The sequence below is a fragment of the Dermacentor andersoni genome, chromosome 9 (assembly GCF_023375885.2).
Source record: "Dermacentor andersoni chromosome 9, qqDerAnde1_hic_scaffold, whole genome shotgun sequence".
Classification (NCBI taxonomy): domain Eukaryota; kingdom Metazoa; phylum Arthropoda; class Arachnida; order Ixodida; family Ixodidae; genus Dermacentor; species Dermacentor andersoni.
Window position 1 is genome coordinate 24,608,731 of NC_092822.1, and position 21,639 is coordinate 24,630,369.

The 21,639-nt window shown below is 48.3% G+C and overlaps 1 protein-coding gene across 2 annotated transcripts in view; it reads right to left on the reverse strand.

Annotated features, from left to right (window-relative positions):
* Positions 1–21,639, reverse strand: part of LOC126527306 (calcium-activated chloride channel regulator 1-like) — a 69,141-nt gene that overhangs the window by 37,355 nt on the left and 10,147 nt on the right. Inside the window, exons 4-13 of one of the 2 annotated variants that reach the window (XM_050175091.3) lie at positions 19,813–19,919; positions 16,361–16,534; positions 14,410–14,531; positions 13,295–13,409; positions 10,613–10,840; positions 7,931–8,230; positions 5,634–5,852; positions 4,007–4,277; positions 2,304–2,465; positions 109–420 (exon numbers count right to left, since the gene is read on the reverse strand). In XM_050175091.3, the coding sequence (XP_050031048.2) occupies positions 109–420; positions 2,304–2,465; positions 4,007–4,277; positions 5,634–5,852; positions 7,931–8,230; positions 10,613–10,840; positions 13,295–13,409; positions 14,410–14,531; positions 16,361–16,534; positions 19,813–19,919 (2,010 nt within the window). The remainder of the gene's footprint in view (positions 1–108; positions 421–2,303; positions 2,466–4,006; positions 4,278–5,633; positions 5,853–7,930; positions 8,231–10,612; positions 10,841–13,294; positions 13,410–14,409; positions 14,532–16,360; positions 16,535–19,812; positions 19,920–21,639) is intronic. The other variant, XM_072284455.1, reaches the window with a different exon arrangement.

A 21,639-nucleotide genomic window follows, 5' to 3' on the forward strand; every position in this document is an offset into this window, starting at 1 on the left:
GTATTTGTCAAATACTATATTACACGCCGCCCGAGAAAACGTCCAGTCGTGTACGCAGGACAGATGCTATACAGCAGGCATATAGCCACGCAGTGATGGGTTCCTCACCGTTGCCGGAATCCATGTGCCCTCCGGGGCAGGTCCAGGACAAGAGGACCTCGTGCGTGCCGTTGTCGTCCACGAAGGCGTCCTCAACTTTCAGGTCCTGAATGGGGCCGGGCGGCAGACTCGACCCGTCAATCGCGCTGGCGAGCCGGAACGAACCCCCTTCGGCGTAGCGAACAAACTCGGGCGCCTTTTCGCCGAGCAGGACCCGAGGTTCGGCCTGCTCGATGTCCTGGTCCACGTACACGAAATCACTTAGGGGAATCCCGCCGACCTGGACGTCGGCCGGTTGCGTCGATCCACCGCTAGACGGCGCTACACATGGCGATATGGCAAAAAAAAGAACCGAAAGTGAAGCCGCTAAGATATTATAGGGCACGCGCATTCACAAAAAGAAAGGGGAGAGGGGGGGGATCTTACTCTCTAGAACTGTATGCGATAGAAAATTTCAGCCAACCCTGGTGCTGGACATACAAATAGCGAATGCGGCGCCGACAAATGGCAAAAAACAGCGCTTGCGAACCAAAGCGCCGTACAACTCGGCCGGAGAACGTTTAGCGTCGATATTATTCCTGCGTTGCACATCTCGTCGAGTCTGCGCGAGAAGCCCAGAGCGATAATATGCGAACCTTGCAAGACTTGGTGGCGTTGTCTTTTCGTTGACATTTCTGAAGGTATCGCGAAGAACGAGAAAGACGCTTACGTCGATAATGTTTGCAATATATACACGAAAAGGCGGATATACGTCGACGAACACCTTTATCAGCGTCAACGACTAGAAAGCCATATAGTCCTGGTTGGTTCCCATGCTTCGCTTCATTGCGGCCAGTTGCACGCATGAATCGACATCCAAGGTGCCGTGTGCGACCAACACGTTTCGTGAATGTTACGCGGAGAAGGCAGCACCAGTGGAAGAGACCTGCCGTGGTGTAGCTTAGTGGCTACGCCTTTGCGCAGTTATCATAAGCCTGAGGTCGCCGGTTCGATCCAGGGCGTGGCGGCCGCATTTCGACGGTGGTGAAAACGCAAGAACACTCGTGCATTTAGATTCAGGTGCACGTTAAAGAACCCCGCGGGCGGTCAAAATTAATCCATAATACCACAACGGCGTGCCTCGTAACCAAGGTCGTGGTTATGGGCACGTGAAACCCTAGATTGAAACCCTAGCACGTGAAACCCTAGAGACCTGTCGCAGTGCTGGCTTCGCGACAGGCGCACCTGAAAAGTCCGCATGCCCCACAACTGCCTTACCCAATAATCCCGCGTGCTCTGCGGGGACAGACCTTCATACAGAACCCCATTAGTTCATGTGGGGTTATTGAATATGGAAGTTACTGGACGCAGCGGTTTCTTCTTTTCGTTCTTTTTTTCCATACGGAGTCTTTCGCACTTTTGGAATGCTAAACTTTCAGCGGCTGTCACTCTGCATACTGCTGAAGAAGTTCCAGCAGATTGACCTTTTTCGGATCGCGTTTAATGCGTGCTTCAATTCGATACACAAGGATCACAATTAAAGCTGTGCCGGAATTATTGTCAACAACGGGGAATAGACGCTCGTCTGTGGTGTTCATGCTGTTTGTGTAATGTGATGTGTCGTGGTGCGCCCTCCTTCTTATCTCTTCTTTTTTTTCTGCTTCTTTTCCCTTTCTTTCTTGTTTCGAGACCGTTTTTAAGCGGTTGTTCGTGGTGTCAACTGCTATCTTGCTCCTATTTCCACTTGTGATTGTGTAGCCTTCATACATCTCGACACGATTAACAATAATACTCCTCGCTATCTGCACAGAATACAAGTTCTAACCAAGGTGCCCTCAACGACACGCCGTTCAGCTATCAGGAACGACGGTTCCCGATTAAGCGCTCAGCTTTTCCAGGTGGTTAGGCCGTTAGGAAGCGAGTCGACCAGATAGCGTGCGCTAAAGCAAGAAAGGCCCCCGGACAAAGATCGATCGTACAACGCAAAGCGACTCCTCAGAGAAGCGTGAGTCGTACTCGCGCGAACATTCCTGGTGTACAGCTGCACTCTGCGGCGACGAGTCATACTCGACCAAGGAGCCGCAGTCCCACGTGACACGGCACACATGACGTCAGAGTTAATGCAGGGGAGCCAATCCGTATGGTACACACAGGGGCACAGGGAAAGGAATTCGCGCAAAGCTTCGCGGTATCGTACCCCCGTATACACACATGCCCGTTCATACCTGACGGTTGTAACGCGGGCAGCCCTCCCGAGGCCTGGCGTCCCTTGACGATGACGGAGTCGTTGCCACCGATGACGCGAGCCGACACAGAGTATCGACCGGCGCCCTCGAACTGAGTGAAGTAAGCGCTGTAGATTCCGTCGTTGGCCGTCACGTCGGCGCCTGCGGGGAAAGGACACGTTCCTTTTATAGGTAATGCTGAGCACTCCTGTGACGTGCAGTTCTTGATTTATTTTCTTTGAAGTTTTCAAGCAACAGCGCAAACGACTAACTCCTATTGTATGTCCCATGCTGTAAAGGGTTCTTGGGGCACGTGGGCGCGCTTCCAAACTTGCGAAAGTCGACATAGGCGCTGCCCCCCTGTTTGGTGCTTGCTGGGGCAAATGAGATCAGCAGCGTCACTCGGCTTCCCGGCACCCAGGACGGATACTAGGCATACGAGGCCCTCACCACAACGACCCCTTCCTCTTCCCGCATCTCTATTCTCTTTCGCTTGCAATTACATCCCATTTCTTAACGCACACATTGTATGGCGAATGTGAAATTATATTAAAGGGCAACGCTGCTATTTTTGTCTGTAATTCAGGATTTATTACTGTAAAGCTAAAAAAAAAACGACAATATGGTGGTAATCTAGCATATGTCACATTTTGTAACTGTTCTAGAAATTGGGCAGCTAGACACTGCTTACAACCTGTGAGTTCAGTTAGCAACAGCTTAAATATTATACCTTATGATATATATACAGCGATATACATAAAATGATATACAGTGAACAATGATCTGTACGACACAAACGATGCTTGCAGCAAAACGTAATTACTATTCCTCACTACTGGAAACAGCTACTTTTCATAAATGACAGGGGAAAAAAGAAAAAAAATTATTGGGCCCACAACTTTAAACGGACCTTAGTATTGCTGGATGTATTTAAGGCATAAAGGACAAAATCAAGCTTCACACGAGAACCCATTGAAAACATACCGACTCCTAACCTTGTATGTTTAACTAAAAAGATCAAACGTATATGCATGGTGAATAGATTCAGAAGCGATGAATATTTTGTGCACACATATGAAAACACACATGAACACGCATGTTTTGTATTTTTGTTTTTCCGCAGAGAAAATGAAGGTTCGACTGGCGACAGCAGCACAGCCGCTGCTCAGCGGAGCCCCCCTACCCTCCGCCTCCCTTTGCAACGACTAAGGTCCAGCAGAAGACAACAGCGCTGAGATTTTGCCCTGTGTCCGCTCCAGTCATCAAGCAACAGGCCAAAATGCGTACGTTTAGGCCTTTTTTAGTGCTGTGATAATCTCCACAAGCTCCCTCAAATTTCAGATTCGTCTATAAGCTCTATGGATTCAGTAAACAGAACCCTGTCGTTCTGGTGGAGGTAAACCTTATTGAAATGTGGAAGGGTAAAGGGGGCGTGGCTGAGGGATCGGGCTCAAGTAAGGCCCTGGGCCTGCTTGGCTTTCTCCGCCCAGTCGGCCAGTTCAAGCTGTCGGTCGACGTCCCCGGAACTGAGCCAGGCGGTCCAGTCAGTCTCGCTGCTGACGGGGGGGATGAGAAAAACGGGAGCGAGGTGCATTCCCACATTATGTGTGCGAGTGTCCCTGTTTGTGAACAGAGCCTACGTAGGTCGCTTTCCTTGCCCCCCTGTGATTTTGTTAATGTACTTTTGCTGTGAACCCACGTACCGAGGCCGTTGTCGAAGAGGTCCACTTCGATCCGGTCGCGTCCCCTCGGCTGGAGGACGGTGGCCGTGACCTTGGCGTGCAGCACGACGTTCGCGCCCTTGGTGACCTCGGCGTAGATGACGGCCTCCGCCGCGCTGGTCACCTCGGTGCGCTTGAGGAAGGCGCGAGCCAGCACGGGCTGCCGGGCCGCATCGCGGGCCAGCGACGTGGCCCGGACGTGGACGTCGCACGCGCTCGGGTCGCAGGACACCGCCAGGGTCCAGGTGCCCGGCTGTGCAATAGATGCACGTACGCGTCCGTGTACACACATTCGTGTGCAATACGTATAGCCGTGACTATAATACATGTTTAACAGATTGGATTCTGTTGGTTGTAAGGGACTTGTTTTGCTTCTGTTCTTGCTGCCAAGCGAAACAGCAGAGCCTTTTTACGGGGTACATAGGCCAAGAATTGCGCGGTATGAGGGAAGGCAAACTTTTGAAGATTGATTGATTGATTGATTGATTGATTGATTGATTGATTGATTGATTGATTGATTGATTGATTGATTGATTGATTGATTGATTGATTGATTGATTGATTGATTGATTGGATTTTCCTCCCAAATGCAACCCCGGGGCTACGAGAAACGCCGAAATGCAGGACTCGGGAATAATTTCGACCACCTGGGCAATAAATCGGAGTGTGCGAGCATTTTTTTTTTATTTCACCCCGATCGAAATGCCAGCGCCAACGCGGGCAATCGCACCCGCGACCTGGTGCTCGACAGAAAAAACGCCACGGTCACTAAGCTATACTACCGCGGTTTTAAGTATGTAGTAAGTATGTATGAGAAAATAACGTATGCAGGCGTATGCCTTTAGGACGTGCAAACAGCGAGTAATTCGGGAAGTACTGAGCAGAGATGACGATAGTGATCGTCACAGACAGAAATCTCAATGCGGAGCAACAAAGCAACAACCGAGAGGGATGGTAAGCCTTGGAAGAGTAGTCTTGTACACCCGTCATCTGGACTTCGCCACACGTTACGCGTTTTAAAGTTATTTCTCGTGCTTCACCAAGCCTATTTCCGGCTCAGGAGGGTCATGCACTAAAGGATATATATATATATATATATATATATATATATATATATATATATATATATATATATATATATATATAGAAAGAGGGAGAGAGAGGAGAGAGAGAGAGCGCCTTTATGTCTAGCACAATGCATGTAACAGCGTACGAGTATACAAAAAAGAACAATGCGTTTGTTGTGTTACGATAAGCCGTTTGGGCGAGACTGTGATGGCATGCTCTAACTACCCCCCGTAGTAGCTCAATGGCTATGGTGTTGCCCTGCTGAGCACATGGTCGCGGGGCCGAATACCGGCCGCAGCGGCCGCATTTCGATGGGGGACGAAGTGCGAGAACACGCGTGTACTTAGATTTGGGTGCACGTTAAAGAACCCCAGGTGGTCTAAATTTCCGGAGTCATCCACTATACGGCGTGCCCCATAATCAGAAGGTGGTTATTGCACGTAAAACCACGTAGTTTAATCTAACTTAACCTGCTCCAACTGAAGTTGGTACCCCGAAACGTTCGTTTCATTATTCTAAAGGTATTAGTGCAGCTGCATACCGTGGCCACGCCTGGTATCTTGAACGTCTCGTAGTCCTTCACTGCGACGACGGACCTCTGGCAATCTTTGCACGCCTCGCCATCAGGGTAGCGTAGCTCTGCCGTGAACGTGGCCGCGCCTTTGCAATGCACGGCGATCGTCGTCTCGTTTCCGAGGTCCGCGTCGATGAGGATCGAGAACTGCCGCTTGTCCACCACTGTCGCCGCTTGCTCGAAAATCTGCGCAATGTTGTAGTTTTGTTTTTTTTTGACACTGGCCTGGTTGCTATGTGGCCGCGTGGCAGGTTGGAAGAACTTTGAGCCCGTGTAAGCAAACACAAAATGCAACAGGAACATCACGGTGCCATGTTGTTCTTTTTAACAAATTCAAGAATGGTTCCTGGAATTCGGGGGATCATTTAAACGTTTGGAGGGGGAAAAGGGAGGGGGGTGTCAGCCGCCACACGTGGCGTATCCAGCGCTTTATCTGGCAGAAAAAAAAATAAAGTTATCTCACTTGTGGTGATCAAGAGTCGCCGAACAAGAAATATCGTCAGCCGGACGCCTACGTTTCGACAACGGAACGTAGGCGTCCGGGGTCCTCGTCTAAACGTAGGTTCCCGGCTCTCTTGTTTGGCCACTGCTGACCATATAATAATAATAATAATAATAATAATAATAATAATAATAATAATAATAATAATAATAATAATAATAATAATGATGATGATGATGATGATGATGATGATGATGATGATGATGATGATGATGATGATGATGGTGGTGGTGGTGGTGGTGGTGGTGGTGGTGGTGGTGGTGGTGGTGATGTGGTGGTGGTGGTTGTGGTGGTGGTGATGATGATATTGCCCTCATGAAAAATCAGTGTCAAAGCAGCAAATAAATATATTCCTCAAGTTTATGATCATTCGCTTGAGGGAGGGCACGTGTTGCAGTTACGAAATTAAAGCCTAGAAGAAGTCACGTTATCCTCCCTCGCATGTACTAGAACTAGCTTCGCATATGAGTTCATATTTTCCTAAAGGCGTCCCTCTAGCACTTCCCTATGATCTTAACTTGAACGACAATGCGTTTTCTTTTTTTTAGAATTATATAATCGCGCCCCTGTATTCTCAAACAATCGTCGACTCACAGCCCGTCATCGTCATCGTCAATGATGACGATGACGATGATTTATTGTCGTCCTCTTTGAAACAGGGTGGTGAAAAAGTCACCTAGCCTGCTTGAGTTAATTAGGTATGCTATACATGCCTTTCAGTCTGGCATTTTGTCTACATCTTCTCAATCTTTCTTTCTCTTCCTCAAAACGTACCTATCTACCCTGTACCGTTACCTATGCCTGTAAAGGATCCGGTCGTATCAATCTCTTTCCTGCCTTTTTTTCAGCAATACTCTAAACGTTTCTTGTTTACCTCGATTGGTGACCAGGTGATGCCCTTCCGTCTACTTTAAGTCCAAGCGCTTCCGGAAGTCGTACGCTACGAACTGGTTCTCGCTGGGCGAATTCCTTCGCATTCCATTTGGATGTGCAGAGTGGTATCCACATTGTTGCTGCAGCATACACATGCCTCCTCTAGTTCTGAATATCTGCTCCGGTATGTTTTTGTCCTTAGCACAACCTTCCTTCACAACCTTAGCACAACCTGTCCTTAGGCAACCTGCTCGAGCCTCAAATAGCAAGGCAGTTCCCCTTTGTGTTATCGTACACATTTTGCCTTCTAATTTCTTTCTTCTCGTTCTTGTAAATCTCCATGGTACTCTTTGCTCGCATTCCTTGTATCCAATTAACTGTCTCTGTTTCTTTCGCTCGCTTTCTTTCTGATGATTCCTGGTTGTCTACCTACAGTTTCAATTAGCTTGTGCTTGGTTGCCAACCTTCTTGACCTCTTCCTTCATCCTGTGTCCCCGCTCTTCAAGTACAAATACTTGTGCACCTTAGCTGCCCATTTATTTTCATCCATGTTCCCTGAGTCTTTCTTCAAAACTATTTCTGCTCTGCGCGTCTCCGACTTCCAAAGGGGCCCAAGCCTTGTCAGCCTACACTGCCTCATTTGTCGTTTTACCGTGGGCTCCCAATGTCAACCTGCCTATACACCGACCTTTGGTTAACTTCCGACCCCGACAAGATATGTGATCTGTAAGCACAGAACGGTATTTGCGAACGTTGATCGCTTTCACGAACCTTCCTCCACCACGCGGGCTTACGCAGAAATGGTTTGTCTAACGATAGAGTAGGGAGTTTTCGACAACGTTTAGGGACGTGAGACAGAAACCCACGACTGCACCGAAGTGCGACTCACCACGACTGGCCTCTTGGCGTCGTCCAGCAGGGCGAAGGCCGAGTCCAGGAAAGCCGACTCGAGGGCGACGGCCAGATTGGCCTGACCGTCGCGGACAGCGAACGGCTTGCCTCCCGTTCGCAGGGCCAGCTCCTCGAGCTTCCGCTCGGCCTCCGTGCCGAAGGCGATCGTGTTGACCACCACCTGAGCGGTGACCAGCTCGTCGACGACGGCCGATATATTCGGATGCCGGTTCTCTTCCCCGTCGGTCATGAGGATGATGACGGAGCCAGCCGCGGACTGGTTTTTTTCCTCGAACATCTGAAATGACGCAGCCAGGAGTTGAAACGCTTCGACATATTGAACATGCGGCGCAGAGGCAATGAACTTGGGGTAGGCGACCACACGGTCGCCGAGTATTGTCGTCCGTGTTGTTGTTTTCCGCAAGTCCCGTTCGCCTGCCTTGTTTGGTCGATATGTCGAATTTCGATCAACTAGCCCGAAGCAGTGTTCTTGTTAGAATACTTGCAAGGAAGAAAAAGTAATGACCAATCACCATCACCAGCAGAAGCCTATTTACGTACACTGCAGGGCGAAGGCCTCTCCCGATGACCCACATCTTGCGCATCTGGCCCTCATTTTGAGCCTGCAAAGTTCCGCATTCCATAACTCTGCCTAGCTCTCTGCCATCTCGAGCGTGCTCCCTTTTTTTTTTTTTTTTTGGCACCCATTCTGTAAGTCTAATAGGGTTACAGAATGGTTATTACCGGTTATCTGCCCTACGCGTACGCCGGGCATACTCGCTAACAACTAGTAAAGGCTGCACAAGACCACAGGGAACAAAGAGAGCTGGGTGATCACTTTTAAATTTCCCGGAATTTTTTAAAATCACCTGTGCCATATAGCGTAATTATGGTCCTTGAGCTGAATTAGTCGAAGAGGCGGACAATGCTAGCACTAAAAAATCGTAACAGATAATGAACTAACTAACAAAAATGCACTAGTTAGCTCGTTCATTAATTACTTTACGTCACGTATTGCAATTTACGAATAGTGGTCCGTGAGTTTACGACACGTATCCACTTGAAATTGATCTCCAGGATGACGCCAGTTTCGAGATATTACTTCCCAAAGTGTGGAACGAAATACATGGGCGTTAAAGTTACTTTTGCGCTTCAATTCATAACAGAGCGCTTTGTTAAAAAAGTAAGTGGACCGACAATGCATATTTACGGCGAATTTGATGACGCCTCTCTCCAAATTGGTGTCATTATGGAAATTAATTCCAAGTAGATGCCGCCTTGCGAGCTCATCGGCTACAATTAGAAATTTTCACTGTGCCGTCAAGTAAATAATTCAAAATATAATTAGTGCTTTTTGTTCATTAGCTGTACATATGTGTTTCTATTTCTCGTGCAAGTAATGTCCACCTCTCTGAATAATCCAGCTCAAATACTAGAATTATGTCATCCTCAACAGGCAATTTTTTTTAATTCCGGTAAATTTAAACGCTATCACCCCATATAGCTGCGGACAAGCGTTTTCCTGATATCGAAGAGAAAGCTACAGGGTCGTAGCTACCACACATGTGTTGCTACGCCAAGTAGTTCGGCAGAGCTTGACGACGCTTTCTGTTTCAATAGAGTGATGCTATACAGATCGTCAGATTCCGCCGTATTGTGTAATTCTGTAATGGCGACATTTTTCAGTCACTCAAAGATGAGGCTTCAGCAGGCCTGGGCCAACCATTGCTCACAAGATGGCGAGTTCGACGATTTGGCGGGAGCGGCGACAATTTTCATAATAACACCCCAATTCCGGGTTTCTAAGAGCAGGTACTGAATCAGAGTAGCTCGCAGCTTGTGACGGTTTCACGTTTGCTAAAACAGCGGAAGAGAAAAGCGACAAAAAAAAGGAGCTTTGCAATTAGCGCTGAATGCGTATTTTGTGTCATATTGTTTACTATTAACGTTGTTTACTAGTAATAATGTGCACAATATAAGGATGGGAATATAGCAGAGAGTAGTGGTTGTCTCCATAGAGGTAATATAAACAAGTCTAGAGGTAAAGCTCCCCATAACGCCCATTGATTCAAATTTGCAACAGCAAGGGCGCCGCCATGTTGCTACTCTGTGTAGGCGCAGACGGAAAGATGCGATTCGGACGAGACGCATCCCTATTCGCTCTCAGTATGGTGACGCCATCTAGTTCGTGTGCCTGGAAATGCACCCTTTCACGCACCGCAAAATTCACGTCAAAGCTTTCTAAACAGCAATCGCGTCTTTCCGAACAAAAAAGTATATGGAATGAACTTTACACGTTGTCTATACGTACTACGTGCTACGTGTTAATGCTTTGTTCTTGCATGACATTTTGAATATGTTTCGCGTTACAAAGCTGAGTCGCAGCAACATGGCGGAGCCTTTGTGGTTGCCACTTTTTTTTCGCTAAGCTTTTTCTCCTCATACTAATGCTATGGTTGTCCCCGACTCCTTATGTGATGCCCCACTAGAGGGCCTAACAGAAAATAATGATGATGCTGATAGTAACTGATCTCTGCTATAGGGGGATAGTAGAAATCGTAGTAGTAGTAGTAGTAGTAGTAGTAGTAGTAGTAGTAGTAGTAGTAGTAGTAGTAGTAGTAGTAGTAGTAGTAGGGGGTGGGGCGTAGTGGTGGTGGTGGTATGGGCGTACTATCGTTACCTTGAGGGACTTCTGCAGGGAGCATCCGATACAGGTGTTGCCACCCGCTTTTAGCTTCAGCACTTCCTCGACGAGCTCCTCTCTCGACGTCTCTGCCACGGAGGTCAGCGCAGACACCACCGAGGCGGTTTCGTTAAACTGAACGATTCCCACTTCCATCCCGTCCAGTAAGAGCGCCTGGATGAACTGGCTCGCCGCTGCCTTGAGGTACACGATCCGGTCGCTGGTCTACAAGACAAAAAATAAAGAGAAAGAGGTGACCTTGATTTTTTAGCTCTGAACTTGTTGACCGCGACAGCAGCAGACGGTTGTTGTTGTTGTTGTTGTTGTTGTTGTTGTTGTTGTTGTTGTTGTTGTTGTTGTTGTTGTTGTTGTTGTTGTTGTTGTTGTTGTTGTTTGCGGTGGTGGTGGTGGTGGTGCATACCCACAGGTGTGGATTGGCCTTGCATCAATTGGTTCACAGAAATAGACAAGGACGAAGGCAATTAAAGATTTGAATGTTGCCACATGCAGATAAATATTCTAGGGTGCAGGAAAAAGTAGAAATTAAGGTAATATCCACATGAACCGTCGAATTAAAGAAAAGCAGTAAGAATACTTTAAGAGAGAGAGACGCAAAGGAGAGAAAGGCAGGAGGTTAATTTATTAATTATTAATTAATGTAGTGGGTGTTCACAGCGGACAAAGTCATATCCGCAAGAACTTTGATGATAATGATGCCTTTAACAATGACACAAACCCACTGTGGGGCATTTGGGCTTGATTTTGTTTGTGTATTCTTTGTGCGTGCGTGCGTGTTTTCTCCACCTCTTGCATTCTTTCATCTCAAAGATTTCATCTGAAGTAAGAATGCCTTCATGTAGCAGGGCTGACATCTTCAGTTTCCCCCTATTAAACTCTTTCCCTCTCTTCACCTCCTGGATAGCGAAACCGAAACTGGTGTGTAGAAACACGTGTTAAAGTAAATTACTAAGGGTGCTATGACGTTTGCCAGTTTATAGTTCTGTAATTTAATGCTCTGGATTTTTGTTTGAAGGGAAAAAAATGACAAGTCGAAAATCTCATGTCATTACAGCTTCAAGTGGTACTGCAGTAAACGGCATACACAAAACCTAGAGTGGAACTGTAGCAACGTTAAAATGGACGCGCAGTCGTTACTCGGAATGAATGGCGAAATGACATCAGTTGGCAAAGTGACAGACTTCAATAACTCCGCCATGTCTAGCCAGGGGCGTATCAAGTAGGGGCTTATGGAGCTTCAGCACTCCTCCCCCACCCTAGAAAAAAATAGTGTCGCGCTGTCATGCACACCAACCCAGACAACCACTTGCGCAGGAAACCATTCATCGGTGCCTTTTCACCTTTTGCCAAACAGTTCGCCACCTCTGACCGCAACATGGTGGCAACATCAATTTGCTGACCCTATATCACACTGCCCAAACTGTTCGGAAACGTCTTGCCGCTTCCAGCCAGAGATCTCCCCACCCCTCGCCTGGCAACTACCTGCCGCGTAATTACTTGAACACAAGAGGGGTCCTGCGGTCCCCTCCAAATCCCTCCCTCCTCACTTTCCTCTTTACTCAGTTCTTTCCCCATTCTCCACTCCCCTCAAGGCTCGTTTGAGGTCACCACCTCTGGTAAGACATATACCGCGCCTCTTTGCCGTCTGGCCAGTGCACGATGCCAGGCAGCAATCATGCACATGATGCTCTGTGGTCTAAGGCTCGCATTTCATTTTTATTAGCTCGTTCCTGCGGTCGTGGCATCAGACGTTCAAAGTAGACACTTGCTTGCGGCCAATGCGCATACCTTTCTTTCCTTAGTTACCTACCAAAAAAAAAAACGTTATTGCACCGCCAAAGCTTGTTGTCATGTGGTCACACTTCGATTTTTTTCTTCTTTTTTTTCTTTTGCATAGCGAGAAATTTTGCAACTATATTTCTGGGTACGCCACTGTGTCCGGCACGTCCGTCCCAAACGCCGCCTTCCCAACGCCTCATACTGGGAACTGCGACCTGTCCGATTAGTGATTTGGGCTGCTTAGGCAAAGTAATTGGAAGTACGAGTAGACAGCCCGTTGCAATGATTACGAATGTGAGGGAAAGAGTGATGGTAAATTGTACGCGCAGGATGCAAACAAGTTCGTGCACATGGTGTTTTGCAACGACGACCAGCGAGAAATCGAGAAAACTACGATAGCACAAAGGGCTGTGCCTTTTGATCTGAGGTGATCTGGCCCGAACTGGATATACCTTAAGATATAAACATGCAGAAGCAAATATTCGCCACTGGGTTTTACAGGTGTCGGATGCAGGGAAAAAAATCTGGAGACGGCATCGGCACATTGCAGTGGAATGCCATGATATTCTCCCAGCCAGGACCGTATGGGGACCGTCCGCCTTCCAGAAGCGCTTGGGTTCAACGCTGATGGAAGCGTTAACTGCCGAGAAATAGAGATATGCAAGATAGGTTTACAGTATTGGTGAAAAAAAAAGGGGGGGGGGGCGGGGGCAGAGGACAGAAGGGGGCGGGATTGTCACCGGCATAGATAACGGTTTACGATGTTGCCGCGCCCTTGATTCACAGGAATCGCCATTAGCGATTATTATCATCACCGCCCACACAAGGTACAGTCCGCCACCTCGTAACCCTCGCATTTACATTGTCTGTCGTCACACCTACCGCCATGCTGCTCGAGACGTCCAACGCGAAGATCACTCTGCCCAGCGCGCGTTCCCGCTTCTGCACTTCCGTGAACTTCACCTCGAAGGCCCTGTCGGGTTTCGTCGAGACCAACCTGCGCAGGGATCACATTCGTGATGGCGCACAAATAGAAACAGAGCACGCATTAGGAGGAAACAGAAACGTTAAGCTGTAGCAATCACCCTTCGCCAATATAGGCTTGAAGAGGCACCGAACAAAAAAAGCCATGTTAGCCACCTTTAAAGCGAAAGCAGCACAAACTGACACTACAAAGGAGACGAACTTAAACACTAGAATTTACTTTGCGTGCGGCAAAATGTGTTTCCTCTCTTGTTTCTTTTACAGGGAAGCTGTTAATGGCTACTGTTCCACGAAATCTTCATGTGTGCGAACAAAAACTATCATCATCAGCAATGACTCGTGCCACTGCTCGCGCGTTCCTCGTCGTCATCGTCTCCTTCCACAGTTGGCTCCGTTGCCGCTCATCATGCCTGTGTTCCCATACCGCCCCTCCCTCTGCGAAGGCGCTGACGGCAATGGCCCACTGCCAGTCGGTGCGACGATTTCGGTGTCAAATTCTTCGCCTCAGTATACCGCGAAATGAAAGCACGAATGTATATAACGAATCTGGATAACGAATGTAAACACGAATGAACACGAATGTATAAAAATAAATGTGTTCGCGTACCTTCAAACACGGGCTGCCCGGTGACGCAGACAGGCGGGGAAGCGGCTAGCATACATACATACATACATACATACATACATACATACATACATAGCCCCCGGAAGGTGCGTAAAGTACCCCAAGAAAAAGTCAATCATTCAGGTCAGGTCTGGTAAGGTCTAGCTCGACCGACCGACTGAAGAGCAGGTAGGCGTGCAGGCAGACGCTTCCTCTTTTCGCATCAAGGTGGTGACAAGAGGCGTCGTGCCGGCCGTAGGGGAAACACTGCCTTTAATAGGGTTGTCATAAAAACTATGTTACCTGCTGCAGTCAGCGCCCGCTATGGTCACCAATACCTCCTGACACAGACACACAGAAACACACACACACACACACACCTAATTAAAGCAAAGTGCGTTTCACTCACTCCTTGAAATCCTCGTTGGCGCTGATAACTTCCCACGTGGACTTGCGTTCACAAAGATGGTTGTGCTTGTTGGGTGCGAAGATGTTGTGAGTCTTGTTGGTGCTCTCGCAGAAGTCCGTCACCTGTGTCGCGAACGCGAGCAAAGATGTTTTTGAGAACTCGCACGCCCTCATTGCGCAACTGTTCTCCGGACCCACCCATTATAACGAAGTGACCGCGTGAATGTGTGCACCTTGGACTATAGAGAGTTGTAATTTCGTCGATGCTGCTTGGGCCGCTCAAACCATGACTGCGAGTGTGCCACGGATAACCGATATAAATTAAAATTTATTCGGTTTAATATTTGGAATGCCCCATGAAAATGAGTTCGTGCTCACGGCTGAGAACTAATGGAAGAAGCGACATCAGTGAATAACTTCATTAGATGTCCCCAAGAGTACAGCCAAGGTCGCGAGAGAAAACTGAGATTGCCCGACAACTTAATCGGGCCCGATTACAGCTTAAGTGGCAAGATGTAATGATTATTAATTCATTTGGAAAAATAATAAAATGAGATGCAACAAGTAGGCGCGTTTAACTGTTTGGTTCATGAACCACATCATCATCATCATCATCATGTTATCTCACTTCCATTTGTTTCCACTGCCAGAAGAAGGCCTCTCCTGTCGATGTCCAATTGCCCTTTGCGTCAGCAGACCCCGTCTTATATGTCTACAAGTTTCCCCATTTCGTCACTCCACCTCTGCCAACATTTTCCTTCCCTTCACAACCTTCCCTTCTCCGTTTTTCCTTCTCAGTTATATCTGGATTACAAGCTACAGCCTTCCGCTCTCTAGCACAAAGTGTCCTCTTCCTGTCTCTGATAGTCACATTTAGCATTTCCCATCTGATCGCTCGTTACAAGATCCCTAGCTTCTTCTCAAGCTTCTTTGTCATCTTCAGAGTTTCAATCCCATAGGTAAATAAGTGCTCGTGAAATGAATTAATTGGAAACTTTAGCATTCAGTCATTAATTATGTCCAAGTGTTCTGAAGACATTTTTGAACCTGCAGCACCAATATTTAAGTCACATCAGCTCACTCATCACAATTACAAAAATTAGTGGATTGCGAATGTTAAACTCTAAAGATGAAGCGTTATATAATTTCTTTCTTTCTTGCACTAAACTGACTTCCAACATGCCGTTATGATGTATCGTCACTAGTCAGATCATTCATAAGTAAGTTGTGTTTCCATATAGAGACACGGTGACGGAAAAAGTTAAATAAAATCAGGTACTTCAGCCCGCATTAAAAGAAAGGTAGTTATAATACTTGAAGTCGTTAACCTAGCAATAGGTATGACATATGCTACTCTGGGCAAGCTGGTGAGGCATTAAAGAAAAGCAGTGAGATAAAAATAAAACAAAGCACACACACACAAACACAAATGCACTAACACGAAAGTTATTTACACAGTCTCGTCGAGGCCTGCATCCCGCAGGAATGCTACAATTGCTTCAATCTTATTCGTATCGGTCTACCGTGTGTACACTCTTAGGCAAAGTTACACCCTTTGGCTTGCCCCTTCTGCCACACAACAATAATCGTTATCTGCCTTGATGCGTTTCCTTTCTTTAACGCTGCGAGCCCGGAACTTTCCAGTAACGAACGGCACGCGCGTTATCAGCATAGAACAGTTTACACCCTTTGGAGTGCCCCTTCTGATAACGCGCGTGCCGTTCGTTACTGGAAAGCGTAACTTTGCCTAAGAGTGTAGAGTCTCGGTCTGCTGCATAGACGGGGTATGCACTGACGTCATCAAGGTCGCCATATTGTAGTACAGCGAGCACGGTGAAAGCCTGCGTGTTATGTCAATCCGCTTATCTCCAGCAGCACAGTGGAAGCTATGAATAGGACTACTGTATGGCGTACGTGACGTCACTTGAATACTCCATATAGAGGCCACTTACGCCCTCAAGGTACGGCATGAACATGATGGATGACGTCACGGGGTCCTCGCTGCTCTGCTGGAAGTGCGCCTTGCACTTCGTGGAGACGCGGCATCCCTTGTAGATGCGACAGGGCTCACCCGTCTCGGTAGACGCCGTGAACTTGACCCGGGCGGGGCACGCGCTGGCACGAACCTGCCGATAGATGGCAGTGGCGGGACGATCAGCACGGGACGTTCGAAGAGAGTTGAGGTCCTAAAAAAATGGTACTGAATGCGATATTCCCAACTATTCGTTTCTTTTTTTTTTTCTTTTGCGTTAAACGAAGGCCCTAGAGCTTCTAATCTCTAGAAGAAGAAAAATAGTGACACGTCTCAGAGCGCCGTAAATAATTTAATACAGCAGGTTTTCTGCGGCCAGATTCAGTTTCGTTACCAGGAGGATAATGTGCCGTGACGTCACAAAACAGTTATATGGTCACGTGGGAACAGGACACTCACGACATTTCGACACTCGCTCCGGCGAGCTCGTTCTTCGGCTACGCCGCTACATTCGGCCTCACGAAGTGTAACAGCGTAGGAGACGACAGAGGGAGCCTGACCGAAGGCCATAAACGTCGCGAGCTCCTGCTCCCTCACAAGTTCCTGTTTCGTGACGTCACAACACAGTCACCTACTGTTACCACACACCCTCATCGGATTTAGACCCGGTCTATCAACTCAAGACACCATGATTTTAATCAAGCACCAAATCACTGATGACCCCATTAGAAACGCCAAGGCCATTCTTGGGTTGGATCTAGAGAAAGCGTTCGATAACCTCTCTCACCAATACATTGTGGACACCATTTCCGAACTCAACCTCGGAGCTAGGTTCCACTCGTACGTCAAGTCATTCTTGGATAACAGGACGGCTTCGCTCCGATTTGCCGACCTCTCCACGGAGACACTCTCGCTGGGGAGCAGGGGCGCCCCCCAAGGCTCGGTCATCTCCCCTATGCTTTTCAACCTTGCCATGGCGGGACTTGCTGAGAAACTAGGGCAGATCCACGGGCTCGAGCATACCATATACGCAGATGACATCACCATGTGGGTGTCCAAAGGAACCCCGGGCATGGTGCAGGACATCTTGCAAGAAGCAGTGAACGCCATAGAAGAATTTCTAGTTCCCACAGGACTCAGATGCTCGCCTACCAAGTCGGAGCTGCTCGTACGCAGACCCACGCAGAAAGGCCGCAGGCCATACTCGTCAGACTTCGACTATAATCAAGAAATTATCGTACGAACCACTTCGGGACACGCCATACCGTGCGTCGACAAAATCAGAGTCCTGGGTATGATCGTAGAGACTAAAGACGTCAATGCCTCTACGGTTCAGAAGCTCATCACCAAAACCAACAACGCTATTGGGCTCATCAGAAGAATTGCCAATAGACACAGGGGCCTCAAGGAACATAATCTCATCAAACTCATACACGCGTTCGTCACCTGTCACTTCGCATACGTTGCTGCAATGCTCAATTGGACACGATCCGAAAGAGACAGACTGAATGCCCAAATCAGAAAGGTCACCAAGCAAGCCCTCGGCATTCCAACCAGCACCAGCAACGAGAAGCTGGGGCACCTGGGCATGCACAACACCCTGGAAGAAATTGCCGAAGCCCAGCAGCGCGCCCAGCTTGCTAGGCTTTCGACGACGTCTCCGGGGCGCACGATCCTAGAGAAGCTAGGCTTTGCACAAGGACACATAGAAAAAGACTTTGCGGACCTCCCACGGGACATACGCGCCAGGATCACGGTCCGCCCTATACCCAGAAACGTACACCCCGAAAACAACAGGGGCAGACGACAAGCGAGAGGACAATTCCTTCTTAACCAAGCCTTGGCGAACCGTGAACGCTCAGCTTTTGTGGACGCGGCGGCATACACGGGAAACAAAGCTTTCGCAGTGGCGGTTGTGGACGGCCGCGGATCCACAAGATATGCAGCCACGGTAATTACAAGGAACAGGCCGAACAGGTTGCGATCGCTGTTGCGCTCACCGACGACAATCTTTCCCATATCTACAGCGACTCCATAGCCGCTATCAGAGCTTTCCAGAAGGGCACGGTCTGCGCACAGGCTCTCAAAATTGTTTCAGAGAAAGAGATTAAGAAACACTTCATATACTGGTTCCCGGCACACTTAGGACCAAAGCTCGGCGACGTCCCCAACCTTAACGAGGCGGCACACGAGGCTGCGCGCGCGCTTACAGACCGCGCGGCTTCACCCGACCACTCGGAGAATAAGGACGCGCCCACTACATACAACGAAGTCACTAAACACTACTACCTACAACGCAGACAATATAGCACGCCACACCGCACGCTCACTCGAGCTCAAGCGGTTACACTCAGAATGCTACAAACAGACACATACCCCACTCAAAACAGATTACACCATTACATGCCTGAGCTCTACGACAAGTCTTATTGCACCAATTGCAATACATCCCTTAACGTTTATCATTTACTCTGGCCGTGCTCGCAAGCTCACGTAAACTACGAACAGGACAAGCGCAAGTTTGAAGAGGCAATCCGGAGCGAAGAACTCGCTCCCCAACTCTGGGCCGTCCAGCAGGTCCACGACGCCGCCAGGAAACTCAACCTCCCGGTTCCGTCGTGGGAGACGCCCACTCCATGAGAGCCCAAAGCTCTCGTGGCCTGCAGGACCTGAATAAAGTTGATTTCCTTCCTTCCTTCCTTGGAAAACGAAATCGTGAACCTGCTGGCCGCACTATTCTTTCAGAACTGTACCCGGTGGACAGGGATTAAACACTAGTGGAGAAAATGAAGGCGTAGCTTCGCTTAGTCGAACGGTGGTCCAAAAGCCACAGGGTCAGTGCGTCGCTGTAATGTCCCGGATCTCTATATACTTATTTGGCGTTTAGCTGAAGGTGAAATTCTGGAAGCTAGCCAGCTTTGAACTTTTGATACGTTTAGACTTCGTAATGTAATTCTTATTCGCGGGCAAACATTCGACTAGGCTCGCGCAGACGCCGTCAAGGTTTGTGACCTCACGGTGAGCAGCTGCAGAAGCTTCAGGGCGGTGGCGCCACGACACCTTTCGTTTCAGCGTCTCTTCTGCCTCACCAAGCTACCTCTCGAAGTAAGAATGGCCGTTTCGCTACTTCACGCAATTGCGTGATTTACTTTTAAAGCCTAAATTATTATATTTATCTTCAGTACTAACTTTAAGGGAACGCTATAGACACGTGCTGTCCACACCGCAACACCTCCCAGCGACTAACGATCGAACACCAATCTCGAAGGTCAACCTTTTGCGTGCCGTGAATGCCGGAATGACGTCGTGGCCGCCACGCCGTTGAAGCCTCCTATTAATTAATTACGCCTTTGCCCGAAGCCGAGATATGGCAGCTGGAACTATAACCGAAATGAGCCTCGGTAAATCGCGTGGCTCCCTGAACCGTCTCACCATGCCGAACTCGCAGTAGAGGCTCGGGTACCGGAAGCTCTCGGGGTCGCCGTACTCGTCAAACACGCCGTACCGGAAGTGAGCCCATTCGTGCACCAGCAAGTAGGCTGCAAACGCAAGATTCAGTGTGTGAAAAACTTTGCACACAACTACACGAAGCTAACTGACAACGAATGACGCCAAGGAGGACGAGGAGGAGGAGGAGGAAATGAAGGAAGGAAAAGCAGGCAGGTCAACCAGGCGCACGTCCGGTCTGCTAGCCTAGATGGGGGAGGGGTTTAAGGGAAGAAAAGAAAGAAATGAGAGGGAGGGAAGAAGGTACTATTAGTGTGAATACGTGCGGTTGTCCGTCGCTTTACGGCCTGCAATCGGTCACTGAGGCCAGTCGATTTCATGACGCCAAGCAAAGCATGGGGCAAATTGCCCGTAGTCTTTATTTGAAATATATAAAGGACAAGGTAAAGGGAAATTAAAAATGGGCGCAAGGACAATATATGCCGACAATGGGAGCCGAACCCACAACCTCTGCACTACACGCGTAATGCTTTACCGATTGAGCTACGGCAAGGGCTGTTCTCCCTTTCACTCTTTGGTATTTGCGTTCATGGCCATTGCAGCTAACGGCCACCGTGAAATACAAGGGCGGCCCTTATAGGACGCGCTGATGATCAAGGATGCGCCATAAAGTCGCCCGCATTTCTTATAAACTACAATTATAGAACAAAGACTCAAGGGAAGCCAATTGATTACGTGTTTATTGTAACAATATATAAGCATCCCCTCTTCCTGTCATCATCATCATCTTTCAGGACTTTCTTTTTGTACACTTTCCTCCTTTTCCTACTCAGTGTAGCAGTCTAGATCATACTAACTCAGACCAGCGTCTCTGGTTCTTTATGCCTCTTGAATAGAATCAAAACACGAAATGAATGAGTTAAGTGGGCTTCTCCTTAGGGTTATCAACATTGCAAAGAAACCAGCTCCCACTTTTTTCTTTCTTTTTTCGTGCTATTTGTTTCAAATATGCAATTTTCGAGGTTTCCGCGGCGCTCAAGATTGTCTTAGAAAAGGAGAGGAGTAAATAAATAGAGAAAGTGGGGACGGTACGAACGGCGCAGGCCAGAACGACGGCGAAAACCCTGGGAAGTACTCAAAATAAAACTGTCAAGCGCAGGCGCTGTTATTGCGCCGTTTAGAGAAGGCAAAACGCGCTTAAATATTGTTCGGGTTAAGTATCACAACGCCTTTACGTAAGATTCTCAAGCACCGGCACTCCCTATACCTTTACGGAGAGTAGATGCTGCAAGAGAGCTTCGGAATCTCTCGCGTACCATCACGTTGAGTTACTGGCATACTCCGCATAACTCTAACCGTCCATTATACGGCCTCGACCAATCGTTGAAACTGCGATTGCCGATAAACATTTCACGACGTGACACAACGCTTCTGGGTCGGGTGTGGGTAGGAATAGACTTCACTAACCACTACAACAATGTCATTGCAATGGCAGACTCAACGATGTGCGCTGAGTGCAAGTGAGAAGAGACAATCGGTCATCTTGTGTGCCACTGTTCTCGCTTCGATAAACAACGCTAGATTCTCCAGTGGACGACGAGCCATTTAAAGAAGCAAAGGTCTTGGGAGCCTGGCCTCACAACTCAGCCCAGAAAGCCCCATTCGAGCTCTTTCTTCTACTGTACCTGAAGGCGACGGACGTGAGCGCCCGACCTTAGATATGCTTGCAACTGGCTCAGTGCATGTGAAAGTGCGATCAAGACTCGTGTCTTTTATCTCTGTTTCTTTTACTTCCACCTCCCCCCTCCCCGC